The sequence below is a fragment of the Coturnix japonica genome, chromosome 2, assembly GCF_054131305.1.
Source record: "Coturnix japonica strain WE chromosome 2, WE-NBRP24, whole genome shotgun sequence".
NCBI classification, from domain to species: Eukaryota; Metazoa; Chordata; class Aves; order Galliformes; family Phasianidae; genus Coturnix; species Coturnix japonica.
Window position 1 is genome coordinate 54095355 of NC_140664.1, and position 18958 is coordinate 54114312.

At 38.5% G+C, this 18958-nt stretch overlaps 1 protein-coding gene across 10 annotated transcripts in view; it reads left to right on the top strand.

The window, feature by feature from the left end:
- CARMIL1 (capping protein regulator and myosin 1 linker 1) overlaps positions 1–18958 on the top strand; it is a 159421-nt gene that overhangs the window by 62271 nt on the left and 78192 nt on the right. For 9 of the 10 annotated variants that reach the window (XM_085537596.1, XM_085537598.1, XM_085537602.1 and 6 more), the window contains 8 exons: positions 1548–1598; positions 4383–4442; positions 6370–6491; positions 8321–8418; positions 8778–8848; positions 8976–9049; positions 13748–13823; positions 15824–15912. In XM_085537596.1, the coding sequence (XP_085393722.1) occupies positions 1548–1598; positions 4383–4442; positions 6370–6491; positions 8321–8418; positions 8778–8848; positions 8976–9049; positions 13748–13823; positions 15824–15912 (641 nt within the window). The remainder of the gene's footprint in view (positions 1–1547; positions 1599–4382; positions 4443–6369; positions 6492–8320; positions 8419–8777; positions 8849–8975; positions 9050–13747; positions 13824–15823; positions 15913–18958) is intronic. The other variant, XM_085537599.1, reaches the window with a different exon arrangement.

Sequence of the window (18958 nt, forward strand, 5' to 3'; positions counted from 1 at the left end):
ACTGTAAAAATCCAACTCCTATTTGCTTGTGACAGTCCTAATGATGAAAACTGAAGAAAACTTAGTGGGTTTGTTGTTACACAGTGCCGTGCATCCTGTTCGTCCCCGGGTATCCGCAGCTGGACCAGATGCCGACACAACAAGGGAGTGCGTGGCAAAAGGCATTTTATTAAAACAAACAGACCCTTATATAACTTTTGGTATAGAACATGCTAGAAAGTGGGCGGGGCTAATCCCGCCCATCATGAATATTAACTAAGGAGGAGGGACCTGTCCCGTCACATCCCGTGACCCCGCCTACCGCCTAATACACTACAGTTTGTGTGGTGGTTGTGGTGGGTTTTTTGTTTGTTTGTTTTGTATGGTTTTTTTTAATAGCTGTGTTGCTCAAGAATCATATATTTACAGGATGAATGTGGTGTATCAGTTGATAGCAGCTTTCTAAGCTTACAATCCATCTTCTTAAGGCATGTGCATGCTTCAGCTTTGTTAGCATTGTCAGGATCACTCCTGGAGCACTGGACCATCCAGCACATGGGAATATGCTCTGATATCTCTGTTGGGACATCTTTTTACAATGATGTTCCAGCCTTCTGGTTACCTGGTTTGCACTTCTCTGACTTGCGATGCTCGCTTTTAGTGTAACCGTGTTAAAGAGACCCTTTGTAAGCAGCACTGTGAGGTGTGGCTGAGGGCTTAATCCTCCACAGAGGATCCCATGGGACCTGTGTGCAAATATTATGGGCAGCTATGTTTGAATCTGGATTTGAAAACTGGATTCACTTTCTTTTTTTTGGCTTGAAAAGAAACACATGGCCAATGGTAACCTATTCCCCAGGCAAGTAAATCAGAAGCACAAATGTAGTTCTGTGAAGTGATTCATTGCTATTACAGGGCTTGAGATCTGCGAGCAGATTGTGCTACTGGAAATTTAAGTGATTCTTCTATATATCATTGCATTTGATTCGGCAATAACGTTTAAAATCTTTCAGTACCATTGTGCTTTCTCCCTGGACTCACTGTTCTCACTAATCTAATCACCTTTTCCCATTGTCCTTGCCAGAGAAGAAAAGCAGTTGGTGTCACTGCGAAATCTTTGCATTGCATTGCTAGAAACAAAGCACGTGTATCTAAAGAAATTGTTTACTTGTAGTCTCTTATATGACTAATTATATCAAGTTTATATTGCATATGTCAGTTATGTTTAAGTACATGATGTGTTCCTGTTATAGGACTTTCTATCCTCTCTTCTTTTTAAAATGTCACTAGGATTGCTATTAGATGTTCTCGAGAGACTGATGAAATAAATTTCTTTCACTCCGATGCCACACTAAGTAGTTTACAGATGACCAGATTGCAGCAGTCTATTCACCCTGCTGTACTGGATCAGAGCCCAGTTTTGCTGCCTTCAATATATGACAGCGGAGGGAATTGTCACGCTCACTACTGACGACTTTTTCACTCTGGTTCTGGGATTCCTGTTGAAGAGATTATTTAATAGTATTCCTGATAAATATTTCTTACATTTTTTTATCTTTTTTCCACAGGTGCTGGCATCATGTCGGGCATTTCTTTTAACATCTCGCATTCCCACCAAGGTAAAGCTACTGTGTTTCTACAGCTATTCTGTATTTTAGATATAAATGTGAGTTTAGCACATTTAAGTTCCACTTGTGCATCTGTTTACAAATGTCGTAATGAATGGCATGCTACATAGTCTAAAGTTCTTAAAATGATGCTACCATTGATATCTGCCCTAAATGAGTTCAGCACTTTATGTAAAGTCTGTTGGAAGAATTTTAACTTCCAGAAATGCAGGTGGGTAAAGAATTTAGCTGGAAATATCAACTTGAAGAGCTGCAATATGAGCCCGATGACCTTTGTAATGGGACAGTTTATGTCTAAACAAGTTAATTGACAGTATGTCCTGTAGAGTTTCTAGTCTCAAATAGGAATATATGTGAATTATAATGGCTTACTTGGAAGATCATCTCTTGTCCCACTTGTAATCAGTGAATATAAATTTCACATGTATTCTATCTTGTTGTATTTTACATATGTAGGCAGATCTGTGTTCGTGTATTTCCACATGCATGTGTGCCTAAGTATGTGTGTATGTAGGTATGCTTAATAGAAAAAAGAAGTGGATCAATACATGTAAATGCTTCTACAAGACTTTCAGTTACGTTTTGTGGTAAATGTGACCAGTCCTTGTTTATAGTTTAGGGATCTTGTTTATAGTTTAGTGTCTGCTTATGATCTATGTCAAAACTAAATTTAGGATATATCAACAGTTATTAGGATGGTTGAAACTAAATGGTGCAAACTGGAAGACAGAAGGATTTGTCTAGACAGCAGGCAGCACAACTGTACTGTGAGGATGACCAAGCACTGGCACAGGCTGCCCAGAGGCTGTGGAGTCTCTTCCTCAGAGATCTCCAGATGCTGCCTGGCCATGGGTCTCTGCACTCTGCTCTGAGTGGCTGTGCTGGAGCTGGGCTGGGACCTCATGGGCCCAGAGTGACTCTGAAAATGCTTTTGTAGGAGAATTAACTGAACTTTTTAAATTCTCTAAGGTCTGTAATGTTTTCAGAAGCTGCTCAGCAGCTTTCTGTGCCTGAGAGCTTCCTCACAACTAGCACACAGCCACTCCTAGCAAGACAGCATAGACATACAGCCAAGACACCCCGTTACTCCAAAGCACTGTTGCATGATTGAGCATGCTCAGAGATGGCTGATTTTGAGTGACTTGCTGCTAAATCTGATTGCAGGCTTCACCTTTTCTTAAACACTGCTATTGAGCCCTGTTTAATCTACTAAGCAAGGATGGAAGCTCTAGGGAATGAAGGCTGACTAAGTGTAATATCCACTTAAATGAATATCCTTAGAGCACGGATATTACTGTGCTTTGTGCTGTGGCCCAATCGGTTCATTTCCTCTAATCTAGGTGGATTAATAGGGAAGGAAGAGCAACACTTAATGCCTACTAATTCTTGCTGCAGTCTATATACAATATAGTTGCAACATTAGTAAAAGTTGGATGTGTCATAGGCCCACAATATTTATAAAGCACATTTCTAGTGCCAGCTTTCAGTAGGTTTTGATTGAAAAAACTCAAAACTTTGAAACCAGACATTATTTTTACCTGTACGTTCCCTAAGTGAGACACACTCATAAACTTTTAAAAGGGTTGTTTGTTTGTTTTGGGTTTTTTTTAGGATAGACGGGTTTTCACATTAGCAAAAGCAGAACCTTAAAGTTGGCTCTTAAATAATTTGCAAATGATGAAGGATTTCAGTCTTAGAGACTTTTTCTTAGCATTTTGTTGTGACTTGGGTAAATAAATGTCAAATACTCTGATATGTTTAATTGTTTCATTTAATTAGCATTGGAGAAAAAATGCCTTTGTAACATGCTGTTTGTTAGTTAGCCCGAATGTACCCTGATGGTTAAACTATGATAACATGAATTGCAGGGGACTTAATGTACGCAATTAAAACAAGCTGTGCAGTTACAGTGGTTTTTAATGACAAATAAAAGGAAATTAGCATGCTGATATCTTACCCTCTAGTTTTCAGTCCAAGCGGTTTATTGCTTTCTGTGTATCTGAGCTGCCAAGATATATCCATGTGGTTGTGAAATATATATAAGTACACATATACGTATATATAGTCCATGTGGTTGTGAAATCAGGTGTTGGCAAGCTCCCTGTAGCCTTAGATTTGCCCTCATTCCTGCCTCTACCTCTTCCAAGGTCCACACGAATTAAATACCTTCACCCTTCTTGCATATCCTGTCTGCTCTTTGAATAACTCAGTCAGGAAACAAACAATGTACTATTTCTTGTCAACTTTCTAGATGCTCTACAGCTGTTATTATTAGTATTGCAGGTTTTTTTATTATGCATATGTGAATAATGTATATATGAATATATATATATATAGTATGTGCATGTGTCCCTTTAGCTTCTCTGCAGAAAAAAACCTGCATCTGTCATCAATGTTACTAATGAAAGAATAATATTTAACGCTGTAAGTATTTTACTGAATGATTAATCAGTCACAAGAATTATTCAGTAGGGTATTCTATAAACAGCGTTGCTTTTTATAATAATTTTTCATCATTTGTTAAAAGTTTGCGTGGTTGCAGTAAATGCCCAGTGTTATATCCATTTAACCTCTAATAACTGAAGCTATAAGAAACAAACATCCTCTAAATGCAAAAAGTCAGCAGATATTAACAAACAATGTCGATTACAGAAAACAATGTAAAACAATACTAGCCCTGCTCAAGAATTTTTTAAACCTCATTTGAAAGTATCGGTTCTTTATAAACAAGACGACGTTTGTAATGATGTGGCCCTTTCTTTTTTTTTACTGCAGTTAGAACTTACTTTCAGCTACTTGGAAATCCAAGGAGTAACTTCCTGTAAGCCAGGTCAGGTGAGTGCTTTCAGAAATCTGACACATGGTACCACCAGCAGTATTATAGATAAAAGGTACTTGTGTACTCAGTGCTAAATCTGTTCCAGCCAAGGAGGTTGTACTCTATCGCGTAGGTGTCTCCATCTGGTGAGCACACTGCGCATTTTAATTCTTAGGTTCACACTGATTGTAAAGTCTGTCAACAGTGATAAGAATTTAGAGTCCGTTTTCAGAATCTGTTGTGCAGGTGGGGTAAGAAATGTTGTTTTTTCATAGCTCAGTTGGAGCAGAATAAGTTTTAATTTTTCCTACGTGTATTTTTTCTCAGAAATGAAAGAACAAGTGGTGGCTGGTATTGTAATCATCACTATGCAAGCTTGACTGGCTTATGTGGAATACACCTTTGTGATGAAACTGAAAGCTACTGCTTACATTGCAGACAGAAACTACTCTTGATGTACTACTCTATGTATTGTTCTGTATATAACTCAAAATATATGTGACAGGTGGTTATGTGCCCCCCCCCCAAAAAAAAAAGTGAATGTCAAAGAGAAGATAATAGAGGAAAGAACAATGCCTTTAATATATTGTTCATTCATAAGATGAATATGTTGATGAGATTTGACAGTCCAATTGTATCAAAGACTGTGTTTCGGATATATTTAGCTTTTAAAGAGTTTAAAATGTATGAACATCTAGCACTTTATTTGAACTCTGGAAAGCTCTTTTTGTATTTAGAATTACATATTCAACCTGTCTTTTGAAGCTTTCTTTAAAGGGGAAAAAAGTCAAGATGTTTACTAAATGGGAGACATTTAGTAAACTCTGTGTGTGGTTTTGGGCCTTATTCATTTCAGATAATAAAAGGAGATGGTAGCGAAAGGTAATTGTTATTGGTCAATCGTTGTAGCAGTTTTTATGAGAAAAGGTCCTAATTCTCAGCAGCCTCATTTTGCATACAATTTTCCTAAAACATTTTGAAAGGTTTTGCTTGTTCATATCCACTTGTATTATAACACAGCTTATAACTGAAGACAGGTGAAATATGCAATGGTTCTTTGCAGGGCGAATGGTGGTGTTGCAGCTTTCCTTCAAACACCATGTTATCTTCCCAGTATCTGAAGGTCTTATTCTCATGCTAGGCTGTTGTGTGTTGCGCTGTGTCCCCTCTGAGATGAAGACAGAAGCGTATAGAGACAGTGATAGTGTTAGGAGCAGGCTTCTTACTCTGTTTACGCTGTATCCAATCTAAAACAGAAATTGACACAGACTTTTTGGAGGAGACAGAAGTATTTCATGGCTTCCTGTGATGCAGCCAAGAGCAGCAGCACACTTGATGAGTCATTCATACAGTAATCCAGTGTGATTCTGAACACTCATGTATAACAGAGACCAGTAGTAGGTGGCTATATTCCCCAGACAGCAAGCGGTTACGTTAGCTCAGTTACTGCCTCACTTAAAATTAGACATTGCATTACCCTAAAGTTTTCTTAAACAGCATGGATCAAAGCATGAGTGCTTTTCCAGAGAATTGCAGCCTTTAAAAACTTTTACTTTTTACTTGATGAAGCAGGCCCTGTTTGCTCAATAGTTTCCTGTCAGGCCGCACTCACTTCTCCTGGTGTTCTGGGAAGTGTTTCAAAACAGGACAATAGTGTGAAAAGTTCTTGGTGCTGGAAGTGCTAACTGAGGTCATGATCCTTGGAAGCCTTTATTCCCGTGGGAAGCAGGGCAGTGTTAAGAAAAGCAAGGTTTGAGAATGCAGTTCTGGTACATTTAAGAACTTCAGAAGCTCTACCAGGAACACTGTCATGTCGTGTATTAAAGATTAGCAGATCCTTGTTGGCATGTGAAGCATTCGGTTGGCATTCACAATGCTGACCTTTTTCAATGGATATGAATGAGATGACACCCAGTCCTTGCCCTTGTACCCTGTTCTTTACAGCTGATTATGGAAACTGAGAAATGCAGCATCTCCATGAAGATGGCGTCCTCGGAGGATGTGAATGAGGTGCTGGCACACATTGGAACCTGCCTCAGGAAGATATTCCCTGGACTCTCTCCAGTGTAAGTGTCTCCTAGGGAAACTGTAGCCTGAGTAGATTGTGTGTAAGGGTGACAAGCCACAGCTTTTTGTCCTTGCATCAGGAAGAGACATCTTGAGAAGGCAAGCACTGAACCTTTATCTAGGCCTTCTGAGGGATATGGCAGAACCATGAGGCAGTGCAGACCACAGCTAAGGCAAGCCTTGTGGGGTCAAAAGAGCCTTTGTTTTTGAGAGTTGATACAGGTAATTGAGAGTCATAAGCTTTCATTTTTCCTTATGTTGCCTCTCCAACCTCAGATACAGATTACTTTGTCGCTTATTGTTTTAGTTTATTCCTTTCTCCGTAAACAGCTGTGACATTCAGTATTCTTCAGTAGGTTTTGATCTGTGTTGTTTTATTCTTTCTTTTCTTTTTATTCTGCGGAGGGAAAGGTTCTGTTTACTTTGAATTTTTGAATTGTTGAAATGTTTCACACAGCTGGGAGTCTTGCTCCTCAGTGCTGAGCCTTGGGCACTGTCAGATGCTTTCCATGGAGTAACTGCTCCCTTGAATCATACGTCTGCTTTTCTGGGTTTCTTCCCCTTCCTTCTGCATTGTTTTCACCTTCTGTAGTAGGAATTTAAGTTTATGTACTCCAGCTGGAAAGTTGTTCTTATTTGCACGTTATCTGTCTTTCAGATATTAACTATTAACTGCCCTAACAGAGGTGGAGTTCTTCCTTTGAAAAGCATGCACAGAACTGAATGTTTGTGAGCAAAGTTGCTGTAAAACCTCAGAAATAATGTGAGAAATACAAACAAAAGAAGCAGGGTAAACAGGACTTTGAGATGTTTGTGGGGGCCTTGAGCCCTGCGTGGTTTCTTTCTGGAGAATGCTTCTGAAGCATTTTGTATAGCAGTATAGATTGCTCTCCTCTCAGATAGAGTAGCTTTCTGGAATGAGGGCACTGGAGTTATGCAGATAATATAAGACCAGAACATGCAAGACTGGGGGAAGATTAATATGTCTTATTATTTATTTTCCTTTGTTTTATAGAATTCTGGAATTTGAGGGCCTTCTGTCATTCAGAAGAGCACATATTTTCTTCTCTTTAAACCAAGAAGTGGTTGTGGTTTTACCTAGAGGGAGGAAGAAAACTATCAAATTGCAAAGATTAGAGCTAGGTATCTAATGTGCAGCCTGTTGCTCAGCATGCTCTGTGGCTTTTAGTAGCATCCTGCTTTTACTGCTTGAAACATGTGGGTAGGTGGCAGTAGTTTTGTATGTAGTCTATAATTCCATGTCTCTGTGCAACTTAGGTGAGAAGTTATGGATAAGTTTTTTTACTGAGAGGGTGCTGAGGTGGTGGAACAGGCTGCCTGGAGAAGCTGTGGGTGCTCCATCCCTGGAGGTTCAAAAACGGGTTGAATGGGGCCTTATACAACCTGATCTAGTGGGTGGCAGCCCTGTCCATGACAGGAGGTTGGAACTATATATCTTTGAGGTCCCTTCTAACCCAAGCCATTCTATGGTTCTGTGGTTCCTTTCTATTTTGGCAGCCATGTCATAGTTGACAGTCCCACATCTACATAGCTTGAGTTATCTTGTCACAGCAATGGGACTAGTCGCTTCAGTAGTTGCAGTGTTAATTTATTGGAAGGAAAGAAGAGACAAATAAATGTTACTCCTGCTAGTCTGTATCATGTTGTGTTTGACTTCTAGGCAGAGAACTGAGTTGTATTGAAGATATTAATTCTTCCCATATACTCACTTAAAATCATGCTTAAAATGAATGATATTGAGCACATATATTGTTACAGGTTTAAAATGTTTTTAAAATGATGAATACTTCTTCCCCTTTGCACTTAGGAGGATTCTGAAAAAAGTAACAATGGAGCCTTCAGAAAGACTGGCTAACCTCCAGGCCCTGTGGGACAGTCAGACAGTGGCAGAACTTGGACCTTGTGGTGAGAATGAATTTGAATGCTTAAATATAAAAAGCTTGGAATAGCAATGTCAGGAAGTCTAATTCTATTTTTGGTAGAAGCTTGTAAAGGTGTAATTAGTTTTAAGGTGTAATTAGGATGGAGTAGACTTCTGATTGGTAGGTGAAGGCACTATTTTAAGCTTTCTTGCAACCTGATGGGTATTACAAAGATAGGATAGTTTCTGTTTCTTTTAGTTTCTTTCAGCAGCACAATGGACACACTTCTGAGGGAAAAGGAGAGTTTTGAAAGGCTGGTTATATGTTCAAGTATTTAAAGAATGCTTTTAGATGTCTATTTATTTTACTATTATGTTAAATATTTTCTTGTGTTGTTTCTAGGAGGCTTTTCACAGATGTATGCCTGTGTGTGTGATTGGCTTGGATTTCCATATAGAGAAGAAGTACAGTGGGTAAGTACATGTCTTGTGCTGAAGCTCATTTCAACTAATTGTACAAATGATGAAGTGGGAGATAAATCATAGTAATCTAGGGGGAAAAAATAGGATAAATATGTATTTGGTTATGTATTTTTAACAGGATGTTGACACAATTTATCTGACACAAGATACCAGAGAGTTGAATTTGCAAGACTTCAGCCATCTTGACCACAGGTAAATATTGTGTAATAATCATGCTAATACTTAGCAAACTTTCCTTGTCCCGTAAACTGTTCATCCAGTAGATTTTGCCTGCCTTTACTGAAGAGGGATAATCCCATAAAAGCTGTCCCTTAACTATCTGGACATCTGAAATAACCATCTATAGTGTTCATAGTTTTCAGAACAAAGATGCTGTTTTTGCACAAAAGCCTCGTGAAGAGCACATTTTGTTTTGAAGATAAATATATCTTGTTATTGGAAGCACTCCAAAAAGTTAGCAGATAGTTATTATGATTATTTTTTTTTTTCCTGTGATGGCGGATATAAGAGCTCAAATTCAGCAGAGAATACATGCAACTACATCTGGCATGCAAAGCAAAAAAGGAAATTAGGCAGCCTTTGCTGTTACAGAATCTTTCTCATAGTGTATATGCTAAAGGAAATTACTTTTTTAGCAAGTCAGTAGAAGGTTTAAGTTATTCAGCTGAATCCCAGCCAGTAGTTTCTCCACTAACAAAAGATGCTATCAAAAATGTGTACTTCCAGAAAGGAACTAATTGAAGGTAATTTTACTGTGAGATGCTGAAACTTAGCTAAGTGTTGCGTTTGGTTTACTGGATTTATCTGGCTGAGAAAACTGGATTCTAAGAAAGTTGAATCTGAAGATATTTATGTAAGAAGAAATGGAGAAGAGTCTTAATTAAAATCCGTCATTATACAAGAAAAATGACAAATTAAAGAAACTGTCAATAAGACAGTGTGTTTGTTTCTTTGAGGAGGCCCAAGGGAAGAATTAGGAATCTGTCTGAGGTATAACATTAAAATATTATAGTAGAAAGGCTGAAATTGGAGGTAAATGAGAGCAGTTTGGCACAGCATTCTTTGTAGTTGTAGGGTTGCTAGTAGATAAACTTGCAAAAATATAAAGAAAAAAACCAAATATATACTTACTCAGCTTCTGCGGTGACTTTCACAGTCACTGTGGTTAATTGCGTGATGAAGTTACTACCTGTGTTGGATTATTCAGAGGTAACTCAAGCAAGACTGCAGGGCTGCAACTAGTGCACAACAGCTGTATCAAAAGACTGGTCACTTAAGAATTGCTGAGAGAAGATAGGGGAAGGATTACTTGTGCTGGGACCCACAGCATGAGAAAGATGTGGAGCTATTGGTGCAGGTTCAGAAGAGGGCTGTGAAGATGGTCAGAGGACTGGAGCACCTCCCCTATGGAGAAAGGTTGAGTGAGCTGGAGCTGTTCTGTCTGGAGAAGGCTCCAGGGAGACCTCATTGTGATCTTCCTGTGCATTAAGGGAGTTTATAAACAGGAGGGAGACTGACTTTTTACACAGTCCCATAATGTTAGGATAGGGGGAATGGTTTTAAACTCAAAGAGAAGATGTTTAGATTAGATATTAGGATTAAATTTTTCACACAGAGGGTGGTGAGGCACTGGCAGAGAGACTACCCAGAGAAGCTGTGGTGCCCCATCCCTGCAGGCGCCCAAGGCCAGGTTGGATGGGGCAGCCCTGCCTGTAGCAAGAGATTGGAGTGAGGTGGGCTTTAAGTTCCCTTCCAACCCAAATCATTCTGTGTTTCTATATCACAAGCAATGATGGAATAAGAAACTAAGAACACTTAATGTATTGCAAGTGGAAAGAGCTGAGAAGAACACGGGGCATTTTTTAAGAAGTAATTTAGAGATATTCAACTTCAATAAAAAATAAATGTCTGAACAAGTTATTAGGAGTGAAAGTACTACTTATTAATGAGAAAGAGAAGAAGTGCTTTAAGTATGCAGCTCATCTCAGTTGCTTCAAAAGAATTGGCTTTAGGAAAGTGGAATTGTAAGTTTGTTGGTTCAGTGAATGTTTTAATTGAAGTATGACTTGCAAAACTCACATCTACAAGAAAATAAATTTATTTTTAATGGGGTCTTTATTAAGTGTTGCATGATTATGTAAGTCCAAAGATTCCAAACAATTTTAGAACTGCATATACACAATAAAATCCATCTTGTGGTGACAGCTTCTTAGTATTGAGGCTAAAACTGAGAAAAAAGTAGGTTTTAGATTGAAGTTTTCCAGAAAACCAAATTTTGTAGGAAGTCAAAAGCATATGTTATTCAGTAAAAACACAAATTAGGTTCTGATCAATTCAAGAATGTATTGCAAGTGTTTTGTCAGGTACTTAACAAAGTGTGAATGCTTCAAATTAACAACATGTCCATGTTTTGGACTTTGAGAAACTCATATCTTGTCCGCATAATTTTTGAGTATACTGAAATTATGTATTTCATGCCATCTCTTCAGTAACTCTGAAGAGAGGTAGGTTGAAGATTGGATACATGAGCTATGAATTGCTAAAAATAAACAATTTGTGTTTTTCCTGGTAAAGCATTTCTGTTAGAGGTCAGCATAGGATAGAATGAATTATGGATGAATTTAAATTCCCAGTGAGTCTGACACTTAGAGTGCATAACATGGCTTGCCACATGGGAGCATGACTTCTGAGGTTTTATCTGAAGTTATATTGTGCTTTGAACCATATAATTGTATAACAAAAAACAAAAACAACAACAAAAAATAAACCTCAAAGTAAATGGGGCTTGTTTAACTCTGCAGCACAATTTTCTTCTCTTGGATATGTTCTAGCACTCAAAAATTTGGATATTGAAAATATATTGTCAGAAATGTGTGGTTAGATATTTCTTTTTCTTCTCACCATTTAGATTTCCTGTCATCTTAAAGATGCGGGGGGATGGAATTGTTGAAAAAATGTGAAGCCATTGGCAAAGCTTGAATGTTGTTAAAGCTTGGAGAGATTTTCTGCATTCCAGAAGAACAGAATCTGTTTTCATTTTAAAATGGCAAAGATTTATGTTCTGTAAACTGTACATTATTTTAGATGATAGTTTAGCAAGCAAACAAATAAATGTGGGCTACTTAACATAATTTGGTGGAGGAAAGTTAGGGAAAGGCCCTGCTTTTGGAAGTAATCATTAGCATAATTATTTTTGTATTGCAAAATAATTCTGATCGTTGTTAGTGTGATATGTAGGGTTTAATTAAAATAGAGTGAAAAAAAGTGGTATACCATTTTGAAAAGGAAAGCTCGGTGAGAAGTACAATGAAGCTGGCAAGCTTAAAGCATCATGAGGAGTGAAGCTAAGTGCTGCAAGGACCATCCTTGGTGAGAAGCACCTTCAAAAATTTAAATGAAATGAGAAACTGAACTTTAAACTACATAGTTCCTCAGTAAAATCAGATCATAAAATGAAGTTATCCTTTGATAGGCCAACATTTCCAGACAGAATATTACAGACAAGGCTGATGTTCCACTATCTCCAGGCATGTGGGGTGGGAGGGAGGGAGGTGTGTGATATGTGTGTTTTTTTAGCTGTTGGTATTACAGCTATGTCAGTATCTGTGTATGTCTGAAGTCTGAACAAACAGGCCTTGGATACTGCAGAAGACTAAACTATTTAAAGATTAGGATTTGCAAATCAGCAGGCTTGATTTATTTCAAAAAAATTCTCATCTTGCTGTAGCAATTTCTTTAACTTCTTGAAAATGCAGCAGCTATTCCCACTAAATCTAAACATCCCCCGGTCCTTCAGCTGTTTTCATCCCTGGCTTTGGGAGCAGAGGAAAGAAAAAGATGGCCTCAGGCACTCAGTACCTGAGGTATTGAGCACTTGCTGGTGTCTGGGGTAGCTTACTAGTTCCCTGGCAGTGTAACCACCCAGTCATTGCTGGTCATCGTCACTCTTTTTCCTTGCATAGCACCAATGGTGCTATCTGTCCCTCTTAGTGGTTCCTATCATAGCATAAAGTGCACTGCTCCACTGATGTGATAGGGGTTGGTAGTAGTTTATAAAAGCTAGTATTTTTAAATTTCTCCCCACAAAAATGAGGCTCAGATAGCTCTATATTTTGCTAGTCAGATACATTCATGTACACTGCATCCCTTTGTTTTATTCTAAAGAGGTTTCTAGGTAACTGCTGAGGCTAACTGATGTGCCTGTGCTTGATGAATGATTCTGCTGGGGGCAGCATGCAGACATGACATTTACCAGCGTCTGTTATTGGTGAAGCTCGAAAGACAGAGAGCAGATCAAATTAAGAGGATTGGAATGAAGAAAATGAGAATAATTTAGAATTTCATTTGTGAAATCCCTCTCACAATTAAGTACGGTTTGTTCTGAAAGTTGCATTATCCTTTTGCAGGTCTCCTGCTTCCTGGGGGAATTTAACTATAGAGATGAGACAAGGAGATGTTCTCTAGAAGCATTCAGTCATGGGATTATATTAAATCATCAGTCTGCCAAAAAGCTTTTTAGCGTCACACTCAATTATAATTAGAGGTGATTAAGAAGCTTAAATATGTCACAGGATGAAGAAAAAGTAGGAATGGCAGCACAGACAAATTCCTGGTTTAAAAATGCATGTGAGAATAGATGTCAGTTGGCCAGTCAGGAATTTTTATTAAAATACAGGCAAGATGCACAGCTGCTCACAGTGCTTTTTTTTTAACTATTGTTATCATTATTTTTTCTTGAGAATGCAGAGCTTTCTGTAATGGTAACAGCAGTCAATTAGCATTGCAAAAACAGAGGGATATTAGATACAGTAGAGCACTTCAGAGATTGTTTCAAATGACCGAAACTGACAGTTATATGAAATGTGTGTAAAAGTGTTTTTCTTTTTCTAGAGACTTAATACCAATAGTCGCTGCCCTGGAGTACAATCAGTGGTTTACAAAGCTGTCCTCCAAGGATCTGAAATTAGTAAGTAATAAATTGAAATAGTATCCCAACTTTTACCAGGCTGTGCTGTGTCTTGGGTGATACTATTGCATTGTTCAAGGTGAATTTTTCGGGGTAAATAAGCTGGGCAGTCTTATTTAAAAACTGGTCATTGTTTTTCCATTAATTGTTTGAGGAAAACATAAACAGATGGATAGTTCTTTTGTGCTGTAGAAACACTACTGTGAACCGATTTTGTCAACATTTCACACAAGTACATTTGGAAAAGTTTATTTGGCCATAAGTGGTAGCCCATAAAACTGATCTGTCAGGTGTTGCCAGCTCACAGAAATACTTGCTGACTAAATAGGAAAAATTCTAAAGTAGCTACAAATATGTACTGGTTTTGGAGGTGGAAGAAAAATACCAGGAGTCTGGGTTATTTTCTTCCCACCTTATGAAACAAGTTTTGCTCTTAACTTTCATTGCATCTTGATCTTCTCCTGGTTGTCTGACACCAGCTCCTTAAAGTAATAAGTATGTAGTGACACACTGCAATGATATTATTCACAGAATCGTGGGGGCTGGACGGGACCTCTGGAGATCATATAGTCCAACCCCCTGCCAAAGCAGGTTCCCCTCAGCTGGTGACACAGGTAGGCATCCAGGCAGGCTTTGAATATCTCCAGAGATGGAGAATCTACAACCCCATCCATCCACTTGACTCCTGCCCTTTAGATGTTTATAAGCATCGATAAGTTCCCTGCTCAGTTTTCTTTCACAGCACCATTCTCTTTGAAAAGCAAAAAGGGAGAGTGTCCAAACAAGCTGAATGACTGAAGAAAGGGCCTAGAAAATCAGTAATCCCAAATTTATGTTTTCATATACTTTAATATTTCTACCAAACCTGAAAATTAGTAGTTACAGGTAGAATGAGTGGTTTGAGAAAGAGACTTTCTCTGTTGTTTTAATGTTTTGTTTGTTTTAATGTAATACGATCTTTAGGGAGAATTTTTAACAAAAAAAAAAAAACCACACCTTATTAGTCTTGAAAGTGCATCAATAATAGCAATAAAAAAAATCTATATATGCAAATTTGAATAAAAAATATCAGGATAATATAAACCAGGGGACAGTAAATCCATGCCATAGGGACTCTGCTGAGGGTCAGAATAAGGTCAGATGTATCCAGAGGCCATTGAACGTGTTGAACTTGGTCAGTTGCAATCTGACATTGTGTTTGATAGATGTGATCTGTAGTGTTTTTACAGTACACGCATGAAACTTTCCACTTGCAGTCACAGTGCTGTAGTAGCACTGTGATAATATTCTGAATTACAGAAATATGGAAGGCAAGGATAGGAATGGAGAGAGATGGCTGAACTGACCATTTTTAGAAAGCATTGTCACCTTTACTGTGTAAAGAGTTAATGAGACTTTTATGTGTGTGCTGAGAATCCTAGAAAATGCCAGGCTGTTGTTAGAGATAAAGATATCCCAAGTGTGAATGCCAAACTGTCATTTTTAGGGTGGGTAACACAGAACAGTTTCAGCAGTTCATGATCACGACTGAAGTTCTACTTGGACTTCAAATGAATGTGGGATGTTATGTGCTGTGGAAAAAAAGACAAATTAGTAAGCAAACTAAGATATTAGAGTAAAAGGTGAACAAAGTTCACCTATGGCCTTTGAAACATTGAAGTTTTATCCCCAAGCATGGCAAGCAAACTGTTTTGTTAATTTTGTTCATAGTATTTGCAAGTGCCTCTGCAAATTCTAGAATCCAGCAGCAGTAACAATCATGAGATGTGATTTATTCTGTGTAGGCTGGGAGAGCTCCTATTGAAATTTACTCATCCTTAAGCATTCATCCCTGAGCACTCTTTGGACCTGCAGATAAAGTGCTCTTACTCTTGACTTTTTTTTTTTACTTAGTTACTATATGAGATGAAGCAATTCATAGCCTGGATCCCATTATGATGTACAGCTCGTAACTAAACAACCATATGTTCTTTAACACTGTTCTGTCTTTTCTGTGGCAGTCCACTGATGTCTGTGAGCAGATTCTGCGAGTAGTGAGTAGGTCCAATCGATTGGAAGAACTGGTATTAGAGAATGCTGGGCTTAGAACGTAAGTAATTTTTTCAAAATTCACATTAGTTACTGCTTACTCCTAGCAAAAAGAAATATGTGTGATATGTATTAGCTGGAGTGTTAAAGAAACTCATGCTCAATGTCTAGTTTGTTTTGAGGAGCTGCTAGTCATGAGCCTGTCATCAAGATTTTCCACATAATCCAGAAAATCTTTATAGTTGGTTAGATTCTACTTGGAGAACTGAGTTATGTGGTGAAGAATGAATTGGATAAGTGCATAAACCCTAAATTAACTCATGCAGTTCCTGTCCAAGTAGTGTTACCAATTGAAGTATGAGCAAAAGTGATGGGGATTTTGTTAAAACGCTTATTATTCCATCTTGAATAAAAGATATGGCTTCATTCCCAAGAAGGCTCTTTTTCTTCTTTTTGCGTATTGCATTTGTGGTGGTGGTGTAATGTAGTAATACTACTATGTCATTAACTTTTTTTTTAAAGAAGGTAGAAAGTAGATTAATTTTAGTCCTTGCATGTATTTTAAGTACAGCAATCTACAGCATAGGTATTTTTTTTCTTCAGAGCAAATAGATGCATAGTTCAAGTTACAAACTAGCCCAGATGGAAGTATCTGTGGCTTGTTATAGTGCTAAAGTCACATCCAAGACCATGTGGATGAGATAAGCTCTAGCGCTAATGAATTTTTGCGCTAATAAATATAACAGTGGAAAGATCAGAGAAACTGAGCATTAAACTGAGAAAAAAATAAAAAAGCACAGGGAAGTTATGTGGTATATTTTGCTTCCTCTACTTTTTTTGTGTGTTTTTGTTTAATTTGAATTGGTTTAGCACTGAAATATGTCTAAAAGAAAGCTACTTAACTGGCTTAGGAAAGTTGTGGTGGAGGTTGGGATTACACCCAAACTTTGCGATCACAGTGTCCTTAATGGCTGTCATTCAACTATAAACAACTGATTTTGATCTTGTTTTTCCCGCACTCTGTGCCATGAGACATAGTGCTAATCACGAATATTAAAAGATACATTGACTACCTTTGTACACTGTCTACATTAACTTCTAACAGTCAGATCTGTTTTCAGTTTTAATAGGACTTGACAGATAATCAACCTATGGCTTTGGTTTTTGTGCCTCCATCTACGTGTGTGGTGTTTGGCATTTTGCCCTGGTGTGCATCTGCTGTGCTCAGCACTGTCTGTCTGTTTTTATCAAGGGTACATTTGTCAGTTTTGCCAGTTATCATATCTGCTTGCTAGGAGGAAATCCTATTGTTACTGGGCATCTTTGTACAGCTTACAGACCAGTCACTTTTAATGAGTTGTGACAGACTGCCAGACAAGCGTTGAGAAAGAGCTACCAAGACACACCAGACCAGTTGTTGAGATAGAGCTACCAAGAACAATGCTTCCAGAGACACCTGAGCAGCTGCATGAGCGTATTTTCTCCTGTAGCAGGGTCAGTTTAAGATGATTCCAGTTTTTTCTACCTCCAGCCATTTGTTTCTGTTATTGGTATGGGATAGAGGTAGGATTTCAGTGATGGAGAATAGTTTAAGGTGGTCTAAACAAATGAGTTTGAAAAGTGAATTATATTTTTGCTGCTTTAGAGAAACAGAGGACCATGCAATAATCAGAAGATTCATTTCCATGAAACTGCAAGGTGGAATCTCCAGTCTGAAAAGACCTATTTGCAGGAGCTGGTGGAAATTATTTGTTTGTTGTGCTTCAACACTGAAATCTGGCAGGCAGACTGTCCCTATTGCCATCTGCAGTGACCACTGCCACCGTGTCCCAGGGGGAGTGGCTGTGGTAACAGAGAGAGACTAGACATGCCTGCTGATGATACAAGGAGGGCACATCTGGCAGAGATTCTGCAGCTCATCTTCCCCTGCTGGATGGGCTCTGAATGTCCTTGCATTTAATCATGTTAGTTCCTCCCACACACGTCCTCTGTTTTTCTGTTACAGTGGTGTTGTCTAGACCAATCTTGAGGAATTTTTGTCTAAGATTTCCTGGCCTGTGCTATTCTTACCGTTGGTTAAATATTCTTCCTCTCCCATGCATGTAGTTATATCAGACCTTTTGAAAGCTTTACCTCCAAGCTTGAATGTCCCTTAGTATCTAGAGTGTTTGGAAAACAGATGCGCTACATGAGATGTATAGCCATCTGCAAGAGCAGCAGCAGCTACAAAGGAGGATACCCTGAGGCCTGTCAGGTGGCACAAATTTAAGTCCAGAGTTGTTGATTGTTCATGTTCACAATAAGATTATAGGATAAGAATATTCTCTTCTTTAGGGTAAGAATATGATATAGACTTTCAAAGGGAAACTAAAATTTCCTGGAGCATCTCTACTTGAAGTACACCTTGCAACAACAGATAGCCAAAAGCTATTGAGGTTATCCCTATCTGAACTCTGCTCTTCCAGAGTATAGAAAACGTTGCTACCTCCACTGCAATTCTCAGCAGATGGACTGACAGCTCTTGTGATAGGAAGGATCTGTCCCAGGGAAAAGGAGCAGTGTTAATTACCATTCTTTTAGAAATGTATCCGATAGTTCTCTTAACACTGCCCTCCAGGAGATAAGATACTGTACTTAGGAAGAGAGAGAGAAGGATGCTGGGAGGAAGCTCAAGGAATATGATTTGATTTCTACGTTTTTTCCTAACTTTGATAAAGTAAAACCACTGAAAGCATAGTGTGCTTCACGGAACTGCACAGTAGATATAGTCACTTAATACATGAATGTTCGCCGGTAGGTACAGGGATGGGTTTGTGAAATTGACTTAGAGCTGGTAAGAACCCACAGCCTTGTGACATGATGTGTGGAATATGATTCAACCAGTGTCTGGCAGTGTGATCATGTAGGAAAATCTAAGCTGGCTTTAAACTTAATGCTGTGAGTAGTGGTAGACCAGTGACAACAAAATGTGCTTAGAGAGGGCAGCATTGCCTTATCTCTCAAGTGGATTTGGAGCACAAGCAGTTCATGCTCTCCACCTACGTACTATATTTGCATATACAACCCAATACACTGTAATCTCCCTCAGTTCACCTTTCTGGAACTGT